Raw genomic sequence first — 20,975 nt, 5'->3', positions numbered from 1 at the left:
GGCGGGGCGGGGGGCGGGGCCCGAGGGATGAGCAGGGGGAGGGGCGGCGAGGGAGGGGCGGGGGCGGGGCTGCACCTGCTCCTGAGGCCCCAGCGGAGGGCGGTGTCCGGAGCTGCTGGAGCCTGGAGCGTGGGAGGGGTTAGGCCTGCAGGGAGGGGTGCGGGATGGGAGGCTGGGGGCGGGATCAGGGGGCCTTCGAGGGCGGAATGGGGTGTGGGGGGGACGCGGGGGCAGGGTGGGGTACAGGGGGGCATCTGGGGGCAGGATTCGATGTCTGGGGTGCACCCGGGGGCGGGGTGGAGTAGGCGGGGGGGGGGCGCCCGCACGCGAGATGGGGTATGGGGGGGCACCCAGGGGAAGGATGGGGGGGGCCCCCGCGGGAGGGATGGTAGGTGGCGCCCCGTGGGAGGGATGGTGGGGGGGCGCCCCGAGGGATGGAGGGGGTGCTTGGCGGAAGCTGGGTGTGGGATGGGGTGCACGCCACCGCCCCCCAGGCTGCGTAGGGTGCACGCCACTGCCCCCCTCACTCCCTTTAGGCCTTCTGGGCTTTGAGCAAAGGTTGGAGATAAATTCAGTTTGGATTTCTCTGAGATACCTTCAAACCTCAGTGCTGGGCATGTCCAAAGCTCAGAGTTCTGACCTATGACCCATATCTTTATTTTCTTTATGCAGAAAAAGAGCAAGTCTTATTTTTTACTTGCTCTTTTTCAGTCTATAGTTGTGATCTGAGAACAGCGTATTAATGAGACCATAATCCCTGCATCCACCTAGGGACCTGCCCCATTCTGTCCTGCCTTCCCACAGCAGACTGGGGAGAGGGGACCCCAGTTCCAGCCCTGCCCTAACTTCCTGGGAGCCAAGCCTGGGGAAATCGCTGGCTGTCTGTGGCTCCTGCAGCCCAGGAGATGAGGCACCAGTAGGATTGCCCCCTGGCATGACTTGGGGTTAACAGCTCAGGGTGTATGTACTCTGCTCCCCCCAGGAGGCAGAAGTCGGGGCTCCCTCCTCGGCGCCTCTTTCCAAACTTGTGGTCAGAACCTTGGGAGTGGGAGTCAAGGCCAGGTGCTGTTTGCAACCCAGGACAATGTAGACCCAAGGCTTTATGTGCTTGTTAACGCGGGACACAGGGGCCACCGAAGCGGGTCGCCAGCCACCCCCTGGCGCTCCAGCACCAGGGGTCTCCAGCACCATTACTCTGTCCTGAGATCTCAATATTGTGGCATGAAAACCACATCTAAGCTGCTTGTCAAATTGGGGAGACCATTGAAAATTTGCCCAAGCTGTTGTGTACTTTGGTTTAGAAATGTGGTGAGAAAGGGAGGGGATTTAAGATACTTTTGTGGGCGCCTGGGTGGCTCAGTTGGTCAAGCATCTGCTTTTGGCTCAGGTCAGGATCCTGAGGTCCTGGGATTGAGTCCTGACTCAGGCTCCGTGCTCAGCGGGGAGTCTGCTTCTCCTTCTCCCTCTGCTCCTCCCTCTGCTTGTGCGCACGTGCTCAGTCTCAAATAAATAAAATCCTTAAAAAAAAAAAAAAGAAAAGATAACTTTGTAGCCTCAGCCCTCCTTATCCCAAGGGTCTTTTTTGAAAAAACGGGCCTGAATAGAAAGACACCCCTGTGCCACTCCACTAGCGACCAGCCTTGTCTGAGGACATGTCTTTGTGGGACACCCCACACACTTTCTCGTGGGAAGTCCCTCTGGGCCACGTCTAGATGTGGTGAAGACACAACAGCTCTCACTGCAAGTCTCCCCTGGGCGTCGGCGAACCTGCAGGCCCCTGACATGTTTCAGAGGCAGTCCGTCCCGGAAAGGACCTGGAGAGGAAATTGTGGAACACACCCTACCTCCAGCTGGAGACGTCCGTCCGGGTGTTTTCACGCTTCTGCAGACCCAGGAAGACTGCAGGAAATTTAGTGCTCCGGGGAACGTAACTTCAGAGGCCAGTTCTGCCAGCGTTCCTTGTTCTGGGGAAACCTTTCAAGCTCAGCTGAGTTCATGGCGTTTTGCTTTTGAAAGACAGTGTTCCTTCTTCCAAAGCCACCTAGTACGTGCTCTGACCTCCTTGGGACACTCTCAACAAGGGTCCTTTCTTCCACAGACTCAAGTCCACAGATGGGGCGAATTTTCCTCACGGCACCTGCTGGATCTTACGGAGCAGGACAAGCACCCAGCCCCTCGCCCACCCCAGCCCTCTTGTTTTTGCCGCTTCCTTTCCTTGGCAGGTTGCTACCAAAGGAAATGACTCCCTGAATCCCCCTCCAGTTCTGAGTCTTCTTTGGGGCCAAACCCATTTCCTGCTTCCTGTCACCATCTCTAGTAGCGAGCCGACACTCCTGCCCCCCACTTTTCTTGTACTCAGCACCTCGTGCCCCCACACTGCCCAGCTTCCAGCCCGCCCAGCCGTCCTGGGACGCGCGTCCTTCCCTCCCCTGTAAGTTCTGCTCCTCTCCTGTTGGGTATCAGGAGATACCAGCTCACTCCCTGCCACATGCTTTCTCACAACTGCCTTGAGGGGCTTCGCGGGCCTTCGCTCTGATGCCGCTGCAGGACACCCAGACCATGGGACGTGTGCATTTGGATGTGAGTGGGATGGCGGTATTTTGGGGCCAGATGAAACTGGACAGCAAGCATTCTGTGGGGGGCACGTTAGGTAAGAGTGACCACCCCAGGAAGTGGGGGAGGGAAGAAAGAGGAAGGGGGCCCAAGTGGCCAGGACAGTCAGCAGCAGGAGAGCCTGGGGTTTAGGGCTGCTGGCCACTGGGCCCAGTGTCTGCCTGAGCTGCCCACGTAGGAGCAGGAGGCAGCTGGACACTGTGTCACCTCCCACGCCGAGGGCTCTGAGTTCCCCGGGCACCTGCACTGGCTAGAGCCCCTTTCCTGAAAGCTGGCAGCCACAGTTCTCCAAGACACCAAATCCCGCACCCCCAGCCAGCCAGCAAGTTCCCGGTCTCTCTGGAGCGCCCCCTCCCGGCGCCCCTGGGAAGGCTGAAGCTCCTGGGGGCCGTGGCCGGCCCTCCTGTGAGAGGAGGGGGGCCCCTAGCCCGGTGTTGATCACCACCCCACGGTGGCTTCTTCCTGCGGGAGCCCCGGTTCTCGGGGCCTGATTGTAAAAGCTGCCACTGTTTAGAAGTCAGAAAGGGCCTCAGAGAACTTTAGCTCTGGGGGTGCCGACCGCCTGGCCAGTCATGGCTGCCCTGGGTTTTGGAGGGCAGAGGGAGCATCACCTGAGCCTGCGCTCCCTGGAGACCACGGTAGCAGGCCGCCACATGTCCGCCTGCCGCGGGAGCGTCTGCGCAGGCGCCGTGGGCAGGGAGGGTGGGGTGGACAACTGCCGGGGCTCTGTGATGCACCCAGACAGGGACCGGTCCCTGACTCAGAGACTCTGCATTTCTCACGAGCTCTGACAGCCTGCGCCTGTACAACACTGTGACCCTGCTCTCAACAGGGGTCAAGGGGCAGCTGGTTCAGGGGAAAGAGGCCGGAGAGATGGGACCTCCAGGGGCAGCGTAGCCACACCCGTGAAGCTCCGGTGTCGTCAGGGAGGAGCCTGGTCCAGGACGGGTGGCCGGTGGGACAGGGGACGCTGGAGCTGGGGGGGTGGGGTTCCCGACAGTGAGGTGACGGGGTCAAGCCCTTATTTGCCGTGTGGAAACACACTGTTGAGATCTGCTGAGCCCTGTGACCCTGGCAGACAGTGAAGGGGGAGACACACATCCCCTTTGTGTTCTGCCAAAGAGATCCCCACAGAGAACACCCCCCCCCCCGGGGCTGCAGGTGGGCCTCGGGGTCCCCATCGGTGCTGGGCTGGACTGTCGTCCCCGCTGATGGGGAACAGATGGCGTTTGCACCCCCCTGCTGACCCTGCTCAGCCTCCACGCCCGCTGTCCTGCAGGCCCAGCTGTGCTCTGTCAAGCGAGCCTCAGGTGGCCCAGCTCTGGAGAAGCTTCTGGACCTCGCAATGGCTATAGCCCCCCGATCATCCTTTCCAATAAAGTGCAAAGTCCAGATTTGTGCTCTGTTTTTATTTTATTTATTTATTTATTTATTATTTTTGAGATTTTATTTATTTAGGGGTGCCTGGATGGCTCAGCCGTTAAGCGTCTGCCTTCGGCTCAGGGCGTGATCCCAGGGTCCTGGGATCAAGCCCCACATCAGGCTCCTCTGCTAGGAGCCTGCTTCTTCCTCTCCCACTCCCCCTGCCTGTGTTCCCTCTCTCGCTGCCTCTCTCTGTCCAATAAATAAATAGAATCTTTCTTTTTAAAATTTTATTTATTTATTGGACAGAGAGAGAGACAGCCAGCGAGAGAGGGAACACAAGCAGGGGGAGTGGGAGAGGAAGCAGCAGGCTCCCAGTGGAGCAGGGAGCCCGATGCAGGGCTCGATCCCAAGACCCTGGGATCACGCCCTGAGCCGAAGGCAGACGCTTAACGGCTAAGCCACCCAGGCACCTTGTGCCTCGTGCTCTGTTTGACTAAAGAAGAATATTGATGGGCGTCTGGAGTTGGCTTGAAATATATTCCAGCAAGAGAGAAAAGGAAGGAGTGGGTGAGGAAGCCACAGCAAAACCACGAGGCTGGGCCTCGGCACCACGGAGGGGTTCTCGCGTCTGACAAGTTCCCTGATAACGTATGTAGCCAGTTAGGGAGTGATGCCCTCCCCTAGTGGGGGCAGGAGGGCCCAGAAGCGGCCCTGCGGCCTGGGTCCCCCACCAGCCTGGCCCACCGGGGCTCGGGGGCCCTCCCCGCAAAGCCAGAAGGAGCACTCGCAGATGCTGTTAGTGACGGGTTAAGGAAGTGGGCGGGGCGGGGGCGCTCTGAGGTCTCGGGGACCCCACCAAATGCCCCTATCTCCGCATCTGGGCGGCCGCCTGCCTGGAGCGCGTGTGGGGCCCTGTCCTCGGGGCGCTTTCCTCCAATGGCAAGCAGCCTTCCAGGCCTGCGAGTGAGGGCCGGCCCAGGAGCCGGTGCGAACCATCGTCCTGGGCCGCCCCAGCGCGCCCGGCCTCGGGGTCCCCTGATGTGGGCCTCTCTCTCTGCGGGAAGCCCCTTCCGGAGACTGCAGTGGGGAGAGCGTGGGTCCCGGAAGCCGTGCTGCCCCCAGCGCACATGTCTGGGCACGTGACCCCGGCCGGCGGCTCACCTGGACCCGGAAGGGATTAGGCGGAGGCGGAGCGTTTCCGGTTCCGGACCCTCGCTGACGCGGGCGCCTCGTGGTCGTTCTCCTCGGAGAGCCCGTCCCGCGGGGAGTCACGCCGGGGTTTCTTCCGTGAAGCCCCTTACAGAAGAAAACCGGGTTTTGGAAGAGGGCAGGTCCGCCGAGCAGCGTGGGAAGAGCTGCCGGAGCCCAGACTTAGCTCGAGCGGGCGCGTGCGAGCGGCTGACGGAGGCGGCCCCGCGTTGGCCGGTGGCTCCCGCTCTCGGGACAGACCTCGTGCACCGCGCCTTCGGCACGTTCCGGGCATCGCGGGAAACGCGGGATTCGGTTTTGGAGACAGTTTTGAGGGAATGTTGCCCATAAGCAAGTTTTATTTCATCATGAGACAAAATGAACTTTAAAAAAGATTTTATTTGAGCGAGCGAGCACCTGTGAGCAGGGCAGGGGCAGAGGGAGAGGGAGACTCTCCAGCAGACGCCTCGCCGAGCGGGGAGCCCGCCGCGGGGTCGATCCCAGCCCCTGGGGTCACGACCGGAGCTGAGGGCAGTGTTAGTGCAGAACTCCGGCCCGACGGCGAGGACAGCAGGTCCGCAACAGTCCTGGAGCCTAGAAGTCCGCGATCCAGGCCTGGCAGGGCCGGTCCCTGCACCCTGTCTCCTCCCCCTGTCCTGCGGGGTCGCCCCTGTGCACGTGCACCCTGACCTCCTCCTCGCCCGGGGTAGGGCTCGGCCCGCCGGCCCGTCGTCCCTGACGCACCTCTTCGAAGACGGGACGTCCGAGCGCAGCCGCTTGAGAAGTATTCCTGCTTCCGAACGTGCCGGCACCGCCCACCGGGAGCGGTGATGGAAAGAGGCAGTCCCAGTTCACGGCACGACAGTCACACGTCGGGGAAACCCACTCGGCGGCACGGAGGTGGAGCTGACACGTGTGGCCTTGCCCGGTGAAGCGCGTGCGCAGGGCGCTCCCTGCAGGCAGCCCGCCTAGCCGCTCGCGGCCCGGCCTGCACGCACAGGAACCCCGGGACCCAGATTCCCGTGAGCAAGAGGTAAGGAGACCTTTCTCCTTGAGACTCAGTCTTTCCCGGGGAGTCTCTTCGGCGGGAAGAACACCCCCTTCGTTTCCGTGCTTTTCCCTCTGAACGTTGTAACACCCCCCCCCCAACCCCCCGCCCCGCGGAGTTGACGGACCCTCGCCTTCGATGCGAAGCAGGTCCCAGGTCGGGAAGAGCCGCGGGGACTCGGTGGGCTGGGAGGCGTGCGCATAGAGCCTCCCCGGCCCCGGGAGCCGTGCGCGTAAGATGGCGCAGCTGTGAGCAGGCACCTCGTCCCCGCCCGCGAAGAGGGTGCGAGGAGCCGAGTCAGTAATGGACAGGGTGCTGGTCTCCCGGGTCTGTGGGGCAGCGCTGCTTGCAGGCGGGACACACGAGCAGCTGGATCGGGACAAGTCCGGGAGGGCGTTACTTTTAGAGGCCTGTTGACATTTCTCAGCAGCTGCCTCCGGCGGCTCGCCTGCAGGCTCTGAGCTGCCCCGGGACCCAGTGCGGTCGAGGTGCCGTCCCTTCACCCCCAGACGCGTCCCCTTCCTGCCCACTGACGCCAAGGCCACATACCGACCTCTCCTGCTTTCAAAATGGTGCTAAAATATACATCCCATACGACTTAGCATTGGACCCGGTTTTCAGTGAGCCAAGAGCTCAGGGGCCTTAAACACATTCCCGTTATTGTGTGACCAGCACCACCCTCTGTCTCCCGAACTTTCTCACCTTCCCAAACAGAAACTGGGTCCCCCATAAACTCTGCCCTCAGCCCTTGGGCCCCTCCTGCTCTCTGTCACTGTGAACGGGGCTCCTCCAGGGACCTGTGCTTTTGTGAGGGGCTTATTTCTGCTGATGTCATGTCCTGCGGGTCCCGCGGCAGCCCAGGGGGTCCTGACTAGCTGGAGCCCATTTAACCTGAAGACCGAGTCTTGTCGGTTCTCTTTCCCCCTGAGCTTGTTCGACACGGTTCTGGCTGGGCAGGCCAGGGTGTGGGGAGAAGGAGGCTCTTTGTGTGTGCGTCCAGGGCAGGGAGTGGGGGTCATATGTGCCCAGCGGCCCCATGGGCAGCCCGGGCCTTCAGTTTCAGCGACAGTGGGATAAGACAGGCCTCCTCGGAGGTGCCAGCAGGACCTCCTGCTTGCCGAAGCCACAGAAGAGGGAAGCGTGTTTACAGAAGAGGGGGTATCCGTGCACAGCCTGCTGGGGGTTTTCCTGGAGCGAGCCAGTAGCCGGGAGCGGCTCCCCTCCTGCAGCGAGTATCTTCTCAGGGAAGCTGTGCGGCAGAAATACCGACGGGGTGGTCGCTGGAGAGCTGACAGATTGGGGGACTGGAAAAGCCCCCCAGGATGGGGGCAGGTGACCCCCTGGCAGCATGACACGTTTGCAGTTGTTCACAGGGTGTGAGCGTCTGTGGGCCTCGCACCGTGTGACCCTCCTTGCCTGCACTTTGAGGCCCAGGGACGCAAGGTGCCCATGCCTTTCTCGCAAACAAGAGTGCGGACTGAAGAGAGGGGTTATGTCAAGGTGGGCAGAGTAGACCCGTGACTGCGTGTCCGGCAAGCAGGACCGGGAATAAGGGTCCGGTCGGGTAGCCAGCGCCAGGGAGCTTCTGTCACCCACAGGGAGCGCGGAGCCTCCCCTGGCAGCTCCCAAGTGACACTGCGTGCAGGCGGTCATGGTGCTGGCAGGGTGGGTGCCAAGTGCTGACAGCCCAGGCCCTAACTCAGTGCCTCGAGGACCAGCACAGCAGGTGTGGTGGTTTCATTTCAGGGCGGGGAAAACAGGAGCAGGCACGCGCTCGCACACCCACCATCTCCCCCTCCCAGACACCCCCACAGTGTGCACACATGCACACACATGGACCTCTCCCAAGGCCACATGGCCAGCCTGTGGCAGGACTGCGGGGCTCTGTCCTGGAGCCCCACGGGAAGGTCTAGTGCAGAGGCCAGCTCTGGGGAGGGCTGGAGGAGCCTGTGCGTGCACACCCAGCCACTGGAAAGGCCCCTCCCCGGGGGTGCAGTTGAGAGCCGCTGTCACCAAAGGGTGGGGCGCCCGGTCCGGCCTCACCTGTCCACCCCAGAGTTCCGGGAGCTGCAGGGCCCTGTGGTGGCCACGTGACCGGCTCCGCTGCGCCCAGGGCTCCCCCACCTCGCCCGAAAGACCCGCCCCTTGCCTGCAGGGCCACAAAGGAAGCATCCGAAGCGACACCAAGATGACCCCACCCTGCCTGTGATAGGAAACATATTTTATTTCTGTTTTTGAAATTATCTCTAGCTGAATAATGTTAGTAAAAATTCAAAGGGAAGAACACAACAAATAAAATACAGTTAGTAGTTTTTTGCTAAAAAACCCATTTTACAGATGTTAGTATACAAAAAGTGATAAAACAGAACATAGACTTGAACAGCTGGGGTTATTACATAATCACATAATTACAAGATCGAAACTCAAATAAGGAAGAGACGCTGAGTTTGTGGAGTCCTAACCGCAGGCATTCGTGGATGGAGCACCTGAGACGGGCTGGCTCACAAGCGGGTCTGTAAACAGCAGAAGAAGCCTGAAGCAGGCCTTCATGTCCACAGCTCCACGAAGCACGCCCATCAGCTGACCAGCTCATATACACGTCCCCTTGTTGCGATGCCGACTGCCCTCGGGCGGCCACCCTTCTGTCTCAGCTGTTCCCGGGCAGGTGGGCTCAGGGGCCTTCTTTGCGTGGAGACACCTGCTTCCGTGGGGTCCTCCAGCCACGTGGCCTTTGTGTAATGGGAACACACACTGAGCACCGTCAAGCCCCCGTGGAAATTCACCTTTGACCGCCAGCCGCTCTGGCACAGGCAGCGGACCTGCGGCCGTATTTGGTGAACGGGGAGCAGGGCCCCACGCTTGCCAGGCGTCGAGCAGAGCTGGGAGCGCGACCTGCTTGAAGCTGCATCTGGAGGACAGTCTGATTCCAGCACTTGGACTCACACCCTCTGAGCATTCTCCAGCGGACTTTCTGGTCTGTTTAAAAATAGCAACACAAGCCTACCGCTTATTTTAAAAAGGGAACACTCAGTGAATATAATATTTTTATCTCCTCTGTCATCACATTCTTTGCCAAACATGGCCTCAGATCCTCTGGCACGAAGGAGGAAGGAGGACAGTGAGTAAGGCGGTGCCCTGCCAGGCGCAGGGGCACACGGTCCCCCTCCAGCTCCCGCAAAGACGCCGCGGGTGTGAGCACAGCCTCTGCTGGGCCCCACCCCCGAGCATGTGCCCAGCGCCTCACGGGGTTTGCAGTGCCAGGAAGCCAGCCGACTAGATGCAGCCATCCCGAGATTCCCAAGGGGGGGGCACTGGACCCCCCCAAGCCTGGGAGCCCCCAGGAAGGGACACCCCGTCCTCCAGCAGACGTGGGACGGCCCCTGTCTCCCACTGGCCCTCGACTCCAAGTAGGAGCCAGACGCAGCTGGCGAGGTGCCCCCCCAGGGCTCCCAGGTGCCCAGACAAGGGCGTGGGCAGCACCGTGTACACAGGCCACTGTCACACACTGTCATGCCATGAGCCCTCGCAGTGCGCGGGGGGCACTATCTCTCCTCTACAGAGGAGGCCAAGCATCGCTGTCCCGGGACTCCCAGACTCGGGACACCTCCGCCGTGGAAAGTGCCGATGTGCCGGACTTTGAACCGCTGGCTTGAGGGGTGGGCAGCAGGAAGTGGGCCTGCTGCTGGATGGAGCACCGCTGGCCACATGGACCCTCTGCCTCCTGCTGAGCCCCGCAAGAACCTCCGTGCACCGTGGTCACATCAGGCAGGCCCGGAGGAGGCGCCGCAGCCGCTCTCACCCTGCCCGCCCTGCACAGGACCAGGGCTGAGCACCGACCGAAGGTCTGGTCAGAAAGCACCTTCTCCATGTGGACGTTCCAGTCAGCGCGTCAAGGAAGCTTCTACGGGATGGGTAGACATTGCTTAGAACGTCGCTCACCTGAAGGGCAGCCAGCAGCACAGCATATTCGAGAGGCAGGAACCCCCTTCTGCAGATGGGGCGTCATGTGCACAGCGTGTGCAGGACAGCCGTCCCCTCGGGAGCCGGCGCTTTCTTGAGGCCACTTGATGGCCCTGAAGCTGGTGCACTATAGCGTTGAGAGTTGAACACCGTACACAAGATGTGACTCCCAGTGTGGCTGCGCCATAGTCACAGAAATTACCTTGAGGTCACGTGATTACCAGGGATTTTTTTTTTTATTTCTTTCCTTACGCTTCTATATAATACTCAACTACTCTAGACGGCAGAAGCATCATCATAGAGACTGAGAAGCACGGAAGAAGATCAAACGGCCCGGGCAGGAGGACAGGCAGCAAGGCCCCATGGGCAGCGGTGGGACACGGCACTGTGGAGGTTCCCTGTGCTCTGCACATGGCGCCCGCAGGGACGCTGCTTGGGACGTGCGTCTGGAAACATCCATCCCTGCTCAGCGCCCCTTCCTGTGGGACTGACAACAGTGTCCCCGTGGTTTGTTCCACTCTGGCCCCGCGGGCACTTCACGGGCGACTCACCCGCCCATGCGGAGCGGAGGGGCCGCGGCCTACAGGTGACACCACAAAGAGCAAGGCAGCCAGAGCCACCAAGACAGGGCAGGAGAGACGCCCACAAGGCTCAGAGGTGAACATGAAGGTGTGGAAACAATGCGGCTCCGTGCGCAGAGAGCAATGTGGACCTGGGTGCCCTCGAGCGCCGTAAAGAACGGGACCCGTGGGGACAAGCACCTGGATGTCCTGGGCTGTCCCTCGTCCTCGCTCTTCCATCCCCAAGGAGAAGCCGCATGGGCCCCAGGAAGACGCTGCAGAGCTCCACAGTTCGGGGACGTGGCCCTCCCACGACCAGTTACCAAGCAGGAAAGGGATCCGCCACAGCGCACTCTGGACACGCACGTGCGAGGCCATGTGGATTGGAGGCAGGAAAGCAGCCTGAGCGAGGCGCTGACACTGAGGTGCCAGGCATGTCCGTGTCTGGAACCCAGGGCCTCACTTGGGAAGTTCGAACGTGTCATTGGCCCTGATAACTGTTGGTCTGAAGGACAGATCAAAGGACCGCTGGTCGCCAAAGCTCTGGGCTCTGTACTTGGCAAAGTGCGCCAGCCTTCTGCGGCGTTCACGCTCCAGCGTGCTGCCCCCTGCCTCCAGGGTGTTTGGGGGCTCCTCCTGGGCTGGGGCACAGGGCGTCTGGCAGCCCCCGAGCTTGGGTGCGGGCACTGTGGAGCCAGGCACTGGCTCGGGGCCAGAAGACCGCTGGCTCCTATCCACTGTGGGCTGGTTTTCTCCCACCTTGTGTGGTACTCCGGGCTCCGCCTGGCTGCCCCTGGGGGCTGGTCTCCGGGACCTGCCCTTTGCACCTGCAGTGGACACTGCTTCCAGTGAGTTGCTGGGGGGGCCTGCTGAGATGCGGGTCACCATCCTGTCGTCCTGGGCCTGCGCTGGGCGCCCCGGCTTCCCTGGGGGGGAAGGTGCTTGGTTCTCTCCAGCCTGCGCACCGTGTCCCCGAGGGGGGGTCTCTGCACGCCACGCCCGCTGTCCCCGTGCATGTTCTGGGCCTTTCTCAGTGTGTTGGTGATTCGTCCCCACTTCAGTGGCCCCCACCTCAGCGCCATGGCCCACCTCAACCTCCCTGGGCCGTGTTGGACTCTCTTTTGCAGCACATGACAGAGGCTTCGGGCCCCACGGAGCTACCCCCTTCTCTGGGGGGCCATCCAGCTTCATGGGCCCTGCAGCCCTCTCCAGTGCCCCCAGGCCTGCCTGTGGCTGATGCCTGACCCCCACCTCGACTCCCTCCCGGGAGCCAGCCCTCATGAGGGATGCAGGCGGCGGGTGTGCCCGGGGGTTGGGGCACTTCTGGGGCGCCCCACCTCCCCACTGCCCTTCTGCTGCGGCTCCCGGTGATAGAGGCTGGCGGGGAGCCCCAGCGCCGGGAGGAACCTGGTTTTGGGGCAGGACGTGCTTGTCCGCTTTGGCCTGTGGGTTCTCAGGAGGTGAAGGTGGAGGCCCCACCACAGCGCTGCCCGGGGGCACAGGGTGAGCCCAGCCTGGGACTGGGATCACTTCGCCCCCCCAGGGGCTCCCGTGCACAGCTGCGGCACCTGTGCCTCCTGCCACTGCGCTAGCTTCACCCTTGGCCACAGCAGTCGTGCGCGGCTCAGCCAACATGAGCGGGGCGCCTGCCACCTCCAGTGACACAGCGGCCGGGGACCTGGGGGCCTCCGGCCGGCGCTGCCCTGAACCCCCACAGGCGCCGCTCTCTGCAGCTCTGAGCAGATGCCTCTGGGGCCCGGCTGGTGCCGAGCCACGCAGGGGGCTGGTGGCCCGGGTCAGAGCCACGGCAGCAAGGCTGTGGTGCGCTGGCGGTGGGCCACTCTCTTCCTCACACACTGGGTTCCCCTTTCTGGCCATGCTGTTTATGGGGCTTGGGACGTGACCAGCCACTGGTGTGGCGTGACTCTCTGTGGCCCCTGTGGCTGCCACCCATCTAGGGGCTTCGGGAGTTAGTTTGGGGCATTTGCTGAAGGAGGTGGGTCTGTTGCCGCTGAGGCCGGGGCTGGTGCTCCCTGCAGCCCGCAGGATGGGCTGGGCAGGGTCCCTTAGTGACGGCCCCCTGAGCTCTCGCTCACACAGGACCTTCTCGTCCGTGGAGGTCGGACTGTCAGACTGGGTCCTGTCTCTGGGGGTGACCTCCAGCGGTGCTGAGACGCCCGCCGGGTGTCCCATGTCAGCAGGCAGCTCTCGCTGATGGCCAGGGGCCGAGGGGCTGTCCCCTCTCCGAGCCTCTGAGGCCGTGGGATGATGCCATGGGGCACCCCCGCCACGGACCAACCTGTCACCTGATGCTGGCAAGTGATGCTTCTCACAGGCCAGCTCAGCCACGTCCTCTCCTGCCGGACCCTCAGGGCGCTGGAGCTCCTTTGAATCCCCAAAGCTGTATGTGTTTGCCTTTCCTCGAGTGGGACGTTTCTGAGGAACTGCTGCTGGGAGGTCCTGACCCATGCTGGTGACACCCCTTGCAGGTGGGACACTCAGGACTTTGAGGGCACCCTCAGCCATGCCGGCTGCCCTGGTGCTCTCACCGTCTGTCCCTGTGGGAAACGGCACTTGAGCAATTTCAAGCCCACCCCCACCCCCGCCTCCACTGCTCTGAAGACTAGAAGCTTTGTCTCCACGACTTGATGCCTTCGGCAGTGTGGCAGGAGGTGGTGGCATTTTGTACGTGTCCGGCCGGGTGACAGTCATCTGGGGAGACTCCGTGGCCTTGGACAGTGTGGCAGGAGATGGTGGCATTTCGTATGTGTCCGGCCGGGTGACAGTCATCTGGGGAGACTCCATGGCCTTGGACCACGTGGCAGGAGATGGTGGCAATTGGTACGTGTCCGGCCGGGTGACAGTCACCTGGGGAGACTCCATGGCCTTGGACCACGTGGCAGGAGATGGTGGCAATTGGTACATGTCCGGCCGGGTGACAGTCACCTGGGGAGACTCCATGGCCTTGGACCACGTGGCAGGAGATGGTGGCAATTGGTACGTGTCCGGCCGGGTGACAGTCATCTGGGGAGACTCCACGGCCTTGGACAACGTGGCAGGAGATGGTGGCAATTGGTACGTGTCCGGCCGGATGACCGTCACCTGGGGAGACTCCATGGCCTTGGACAGCATGGCAGGAGATGGTGGCATTTCATACGTGTCTGGCTGGGTGACAGTCATCTGGGGAGACTCCATGGCCTTGGACCACGTGGCAGGAGATGGTGGCAATTGGTATGTGTCCAGCCGGGTGACTGTCATCTGGGGAGACTCCATGGCCTTGGACCACGTGGCAGGAGATGGTGGCAATTGGTACGTGTCCGGCCGGGTCACAGTCATCTGGGGAGACTCCACGGCCTTGGACAACATGGCAGGAGATGGTGGCAATTGGTACGTGTCCGGCCGGGTGACAGTCACTTGGGGAGACTCCACGGCCTTCAGCAGCGAGGCAGGAGATGGTGGCAATTGGTACATGTCCGGCCGGGTGACAGTCACCTGGAGAGACTCCACGGCCTTTGGCAGTGTGGCAGGAGGTGGTGGCATTTGGTACATGACTGGCCGTGTGACAGTTATCTGGGGAGACTCCACAGCTGACTGTGCGCGTTGCAGAGCCTGGGCGGCGGGCGCCAGAAAGGGCGGGATATGTCCCGCTACCTTCTGTTCCGGGAAAGTCGCCTGGACAGCAAACAGGGGGTCTCCTTCCGAGCCTAGAGTCACTCCTTCTGTTTCATCCTCAGAACTGCAAACCATCAGGGCAACCTCGGGGGCCATCCCTGCTCCTGCGCCCGGGAGTCCAGGCCACAGGCCCACCCTGGCTTCCCCAGGGCCCCCGGTGCGCTGTGAAGTGTCCCCTGCGGGGGGCAGGCCTATCCTGTCACCTCCTGTTGCCCTGGTATGCCCTGGGCTGGCTGGTTTGAGTAGGGACACCACGGGCTCACCGCCAGGAAGGGCCGCACCCCTGTGGGAGGCAGGAGAGGGGGCTGGCCCGGGGATGGGCTCGGGCCCCCCTCCCAGGAACGCCGTTTCCAGGCTGTCCCCGGGAGCCATGGCCCAGGGTGCTGGTGGCTGTGTGGGCCCGCCACCAGGCTGTCCCTGTCCTGCTGTTTTACTTCCCCTGGGCACTATGTCCCCTGCGGTGGGGGATGTGCCCGTTCCTCCCCTGGGCACGCGCCCCTGATGGGAGCGGCTGATTTTGGCGCAGTGGGACAGCCAGCTCCTGGGGGCACAGACAACAGTGGCGATGTTGAAGGCCAGCACGGGCTCCGCGGTGCAGGCCAGGAAGCGGGCTAGCGGTGTCCGGATGCAGGTGCTGGCCATGGTGGCCATGCAGAGCACGCGGGTCTCGGGCCTCTGCGTCTTCCTCCTCTGCGTGTTCTTCTTCTTCCTCCCGTCTGTGCGGAGCGGCAGCACACTGGCCTCTGAACAAAGACAGCCGCTCTGCTCAAACTTCTCCCGCAGCTTGGACAGGATGGAGCCCCTCTTGGGGGCCAACTTCGGCAGGGGCCCCCTGGCAGCTTTGGGCTCCTCGCGGACCTCCTTCTCCTCTGCGGCCAGGAATATCTTCAGGATGTTTTTCACGGTGCCCTTCCCGGTTGGGAGGCCCTGCCGGGGCTTCTGCCCGTGGGGCGGCCCCGGGTCCTGCGGGGGGCGGCCGGCTCCCTCCCGGGTCTTCTCCAGGAGCTTGTTGATGGTGGCGGTCACCAAGCTCCTGCTGGGGCCCTGCTTGTCCTTGGAAATCAGCCTCCCCACCTCCCGGGCCTTCTTGAGGCGGGGCTCGCGGCCCGAGCCCATGAACTTGGCCTGCAGGAGCTGGAAGCACGTGGGCCGCCGGTGGGTGTCCTGGCTGTCAGGCGAGCGTGGGGCCCTGCTCTCTCTGCCCTCTGCCCTCCTGGTGGGAGGTGGCTCTGGGGGCCTGTCCTGGAGATCCGTGACATAGAGCAGCAGGCTGCTGAGGACGGCCCGGGCTGCCGGGTCACACGTCACGCTGCTGACCTTCTTTCTCAGGGCTTGGACGTCCACGCACTTCTTACTGCCATACGTCCTGCCACGCTTGGAGCTGCAGGAAAAAAAAATCAATCGTCACAGATTTTATCTTTGTTGTCTTCCAAGGTGACTTCAGAGAATATTTCCTGTGGAGCAATCACATTTCAAATACCCCAAAAATCTGGGGGAAGGACAGAGGCCTGGGAGCCTGGAGATGCAGAGACGAGGGACACGCATGGCCTCTTGGGCTGCCGTTTGCTGCCCACTCAAGACTGCTGTCCTTCCAAGGGTTACTAGCTCTGTGGAAGCACTTTGGAAAGTGGATGTGTGTGTGTGCGGTATTGGACTGTTTTTACAGCGGATATACGATGCTCGTATAATTGGGGAAAAGTAAGCATAGGAAATTAACACTTTCTGTGGGGTTCTATGCATATCTAACTTGAGGTATGAGAAATGAAGTTAATACCACGGTTATATCCTGACTCAAGACCCGTGGACAACCACAGGCCTGGGAAGACACGGAGGGCCTCAGCTTTGGGGAAGGTCTCAGGGGCAGGAACGGAGGGTGGTGAACCCCTGGAGGAAGTGGTCTTCGCTGCCAAGCAGAGTGGATGGGGCTCGCCAGGTACAGGGGGCACCCCAGAATGCTCTCAGAGGTTCCCCGTGGCTGAGGGGCCTGAGCCTCTGTCCCCGAGAGACTCTTATCAGCACGGCAGCCACAGGCCCTTGACCTCAACCCAGCCACTGACAGACCTCCTGGGGACGGGGTCTCGGGCGCCTGATGTGGCTTCTGCACAGCCTGGCACAGGAGGTCCTCCCTGGTGGGCGGAGGCACATCTGTGAAGATGCACAGGACACAGCCCGGCCGTTCTGGCTTCTAGTGAGTCCTTCCAAGCAGACGGTCGCGGAGCACGACAGAACCACATCCTGCTCGACAGTCTTCACGCTGCTTTGGACGACGTTAGAGCGTTGGCCGCATTCTAAACGTGCAGCACCAGGCTGTTTCACACACGGCACACGCCCATGGAAGCGAGAGCGCTGTCCTGGCTGGGAAAGTGCTCACGGCATACGTGAAGCGGCAAACTGCATGGCCCAATGTGGACTTAGATACCAGATTGAAAGGAAATACACATGATACTTTTCATGCTTTTATGCATTTCCCAGAAAAGAGGGCTCTGCATGTAGACGCCACACGCGTCTTCTTAATTAGCTGTGAGGACGTGCCCAGAGCCGCAGGTGGTCTGTCACCCAGCAGCCTGACCACACCGGGAAGTACTCGTTTCGGGGGGCGTGACCGTGGACGCCTGCCCCCACAGGCTCCCCGAGAGCCCCCAGTCCACCCAGCTGCGGTCAGTTCGGGGAGAGGGGCAGCATTAGTTGTCCTCAGACACCAGACAACCTGTGATGACCCGGAGTGCGGGGGCACTACCCCCATGCCTGACTCTCGTCCACCAGGGGCCTGAGCACTTGCCTCCCGACAAGGCTTCCGAGCCACCGCCACTGCTGGCCCAGGGACCCCACTCGGAGAATCCCAGGGATAGGTCGGGCTCTTTCCCAACCTCAGACAGCTGTGCATTTGGTGAGTTAGGACCCTAAAGCAAAACAGAAACCTGAATCCATTCCTAAGCCCGAGCAGTGTGAGCCAGCATGGCCACCGGGCCACATGTGCACGCAGTGAGCACCAGCTGATTCCTGGGCCACAGCTGCACCCGTCCAGCGCAGGACCGCCGAGGGGCTGGCCAGGCACATGGGCGCCCACACTGCTCACACATTGGCCCCCAAGGCGTGTGGGGACATCCTCTCTCCCACTACTCTCTGCAGGGTCATCAGAGACCTCACTTTTCCTGCCAGGGTAGGTTGTCAGTGGCCACTCGGGGCTCCATGGTCCAAGCTTCCTCCAGAGCCCACAAGCTTCATCTCCACGGCTTCAAAGGCAGCCCCAAGGAGACGCAGCCCAGGACCTGCGGGGACCGGGAGGAGACCTTGGTCAGTGCCAGCACTCCTGCGACCTGACTGTCCCCACGGCTCTGTCTCTGGACCGAGCGCTGGGATCCGTGGCCTCCTGCTCTGATGGGTAGCTGGCTGGCGGCACGGCTTTGTTTCCCAGAGGCACAAGACAGCAGTCATCCCCATGTCTCTTCGCGCGATTCATCCCGAGGCTCTGCCGTTGACTTTGCTGGGCGCCCCACCAGTGCCCTGGGCTTGCTCGGGCTTATCTTACTTTACTGCGTTCTCTCACACGTTGCTGTGCAGATACTGGGTCTGAGCGCGGCACCGGGACTGGAACACTGTCCGGGCGGCTCACAAGTGTGGGGAGCTCACCTGGGATGCCCAGCTCTGTGCGTCTGGCCCGACACCAGGGTCTCACAGGCACGTCACATGTGGCTGAACTCCCTCCCAGCACCTGCACGGCCCCAGCTGCCGCCTGCCTGGCCGGGCTTTGCAGTCCCACGTTTCCCTCCGCCTCATGGCCACCTCTCCGACTGCACACCCATGTGCTCTGGCCTCCGCCGTGTCTACAACTGGGTCCAAACTCCTGCTGCGGACAAGGCTACAGCCCTGAGCTCTTGGCACCACCTCCTCGTGCTGCATTCCTGCTTGCCCGTCCATGCTCGTGTCCCTCCTTCTGGGACCCGTGCTCTGGAAGATGCCCATGGAAGCCTCACCCCACCTGGAGCCCTGGGCCTCAGTGCTCATCCCAGCCAGACTGACTCCCGGGCAGACGACCAGACGCCCATCTCTGAGGAGTCCAGACCCTAGCTCCATACCTGACTCACACAGGGCCTGTCGGTGCTGGCTGAGCTCACGGCTGGGACTGAGCGCCGGGCCAACACTGTCACTGCGCAGTCGCCCCAGGCACCTGTCGTTGTGTGCGGGTCCTAGCTTCATGGGGATGGTGGCTGCAGCAGAGCCCGCCGCCTGCATCCTACACGGGGGCCTCTGGGCCCAGGACCTCGGCGTGCAGGCAGGGCCTGGTGCGGGTGCCGATGGGGGCCTCCTGGAGGAGCCGACCACACCGCCAGCCACAACTCTAGCCACCCTGCTGGGGGCCGTTGCTCCCTTGGCCCTTCCATTCACCTTCATGACTGCAGGTTGAGTCACTCGAGGGCTGAAATAGCTCTGGAGTCATTCTGACGTCTGAACACGGCCCCTGAGGACCAGCCACGTGGCCTCGTGCGCCCTTGCAGCTTCCTTTGCCTACAGGCGCCAGGATCCCCGAGTCTGAATGGGAAGCAGCTCTGGCAGGGGTGCAGAGTGAGGGCAGCTTGGTATGGACTGAGCCCTGTTTCTCTGCTGTCGGCACCGGACGCTTCCCGCCACGATCTCCAAGCCATGGCTTCGATGCCGAGCGCCCCTCTGTGGCATGAAGCAAGGTGGGGACTCATCCCAATTGTGTTTACCTACCAGCCCACGGCGGGGCTGACACGCTGGTCACGTCACGAGGTGCGAAGATTCAGAACGACGCCTGGAGCAGGGAGTGCAGAGGGGTGACCATGTGGCCTCCTCCAATAGGTAACTTGTGCGTAGCAGTCACCATGAACACGATACCCCTCCTCGACTCCACCTGCCCCTGTGCTGTCTCTGCTGTCCTGCTCCCTCCACCCTAGGGATCCCCTGCCCCCAGAGAAATGCTGAGCTCTGTTTGCAAGACTATTGTGCCATGCGTGCTCACCACGTGGCTGAGCTGGGATCCTGCCCTCCCTTCAGGGACACGCTACCCAGTGCTCAGGCCATGAACTTGCCCATCTGGCCCTCTGACCCCACCTTGTACTCTGCTCCAGCAGCACTGGCCATCAATTGGTCCCCAGCTCATTCCTACCCCTGGACCTTTGCACAAGCTGTTCCCTCTGCTTTCCACTGCCTATCCTCGGGCTTTCACGTGGATCCTCCTGAGGTCACTCCCTGCGCACACAACCCTCAGCGCCCCCAACGCACCACCTGGGGTCGTTATTGCTGTAACAATCATTGTCTGAGATTCAAGTGCAGTTGCAAACATGCATATGTTTGGCTCCACGTGGGCAGGAAAACCACTGTTCTGCACTTTCCTGGGGCTTGCATCGAGGCCTGGCAGGAGCAGACCCTCAGGAGACACCTGTGGAGGGGACCAGTCTGAGGTCTGGCTCACGCTGCCCATCACTGTCAGGGGTGAGGGATGCAGACCTGTGTGCCTCAGCTCAGCTCCCTGCTCTGCTCTGTCCCAGCCCTGCACTGAGCCTTTCCGCCTGGAACAGCCACACTCCCGACGAGCTCCTATGCATCCTTCACACCCCAGTTCAGATGTTCTTCTCGGCAGAGCCTTCCCAGTGGCCTGGCTATGTTGCCCCCACTGGTCCTGGGGAGGCCCCTCAGTGTCCCCTGTGGGGTACCAGCACGGCCCTCTGCAGCCCTGCAGTCCATGAATCAGAACGGCTGGGGGCGTGAATTCTCCTGCAGGACGGTGTGAGCGCAGCTGTGGAGGTGAGGTCCCCAATCGGGGCCTCCCATGGCTGCCTGAGCCCAGACTTGCAGGCAGGCCCAGCACATTCTTCTCTGAGCCCCACACACCTGGCCTGCGCACTGCAGGTGAGGACAGTTGTGGGGAGCATCGGCCATTTGCTCCTCAAAGCCAAGTGTGTTTCCGTCTGGTCAGCGCTTCCCAGAGGTGGTCTGGGGTTGACGTCTTCATGTTGGGCTGCTGCCCCTGCTGGCTGGTGGGACAGGACCGGAACACCTTTATCTGGGGCCACTGTGAGTAGCATGGCCGCGATAAGCTTTCCTGGCGGTTCCGTTGGCACCTCTGGCTACTGAGAGGTCACCTGCAAATACAGGGGCACTAGAGGGTCAGGGTGCAGGACAACTCCCTGGCTGAGACCCTCCACCTCAGCCTGGCCCAAAAGGCCAGTAGCACCGGGTCCCTCGGGGGTCTCAGTGGGGCCTTCCTGGCAGGCAGCGCCTGGCCTTCACCATCTGCTTTATCAGCAGGCACGGGTCCGCCCTCATCAGTGTGTCCTCGGGCAACAAGGGGACATCCCTTGGCCCCCGTGTCCTCCTCTGAGATATGGGGTCTCCTAGGCCCTGTTGGGCAGACCGCTGAGTCCCATGGCAGCAGAGACCCCCCCAACCCCGCCAAGTGCATCCTTGGAAAGAAAGGGGAAAGAAACCAGCCAGGATCACCCCCACAGTGCTGCTCCCACACTTGTCTTCCACACAGAGAGCTGCGCCCTCATGACGGCCCCCTGCTGTCCTCTGGCCCAGCACACTCGCCAACTTGCCTCACACTG

At 62.0% G+C, this 20,975-nt stretch overlaps 1 protein-coding gene across 1 annotated transcript; it reads right to left on the bottom strand.

Annotated features, from left to right (window-relative positions):
* Positions 1-8,420: 8,420 nt before the first annotated feature.
* On the bottom strand, positions 8,421-18,470 carry LOC125280861 (nascent polypeptide-associated complex subunit alpha, muscle-specific form-like). The gene is made up of 2 exons (XM_044380202.3): positions 16,468-18,470; positions 8,421-15,787 (listed from the first exon to the last, which is right to left on the bottom strand). Exons 1-2 carry the CDS (start codon positions 16,638-16,640, stop codon positions 11,194-11,196), a joined length of 4,767 nt encoding a protein of 1,588 aa, XP_044236137.2. The 5' UTR covers positions 16,641-18,470; the 3' UTR covers positions 8,421-11,193.
* Between the last annotated feature and the right edge of the window lie 2,505 nt (positions 18,471-20,975).

This window comes from Ursus arctos, unplaced genomic scaffold (assembly GCF_023065955.2).
Source record: "Ursus arctos isolate Adak ecotype North America unplaced genomic scaffold, UrsArc2.0 scaffold_10, whole genome shotgun sequence".
NCBI lineage: Eukaryota > Metazoa > Chordata > Mammalia > Carnivora > Ursidae > Ursus > Ursus arctos.
Note: the sequence above shows the minus strand (reverse complement) of the source record. Positions and strands in the feature narration are given on the sequence as shown.

Coding starts and splice junctions, on each gene's coding strand:
- LOC125280861 (XM_044380202.3), bottom strand. CDS start 16,640: ATGTGGTTCTGTCGTGCTCCGCGACCGTCTGCTTGGAAGGACTCACTA. Junction 15,788..16,467: donor CGAGACCCCGTCCCCAGGAG/GTCTGTCAGTGG, acceptor TTTTTCCTGCAG/CTCCAAGCGTGGCAGGACGT.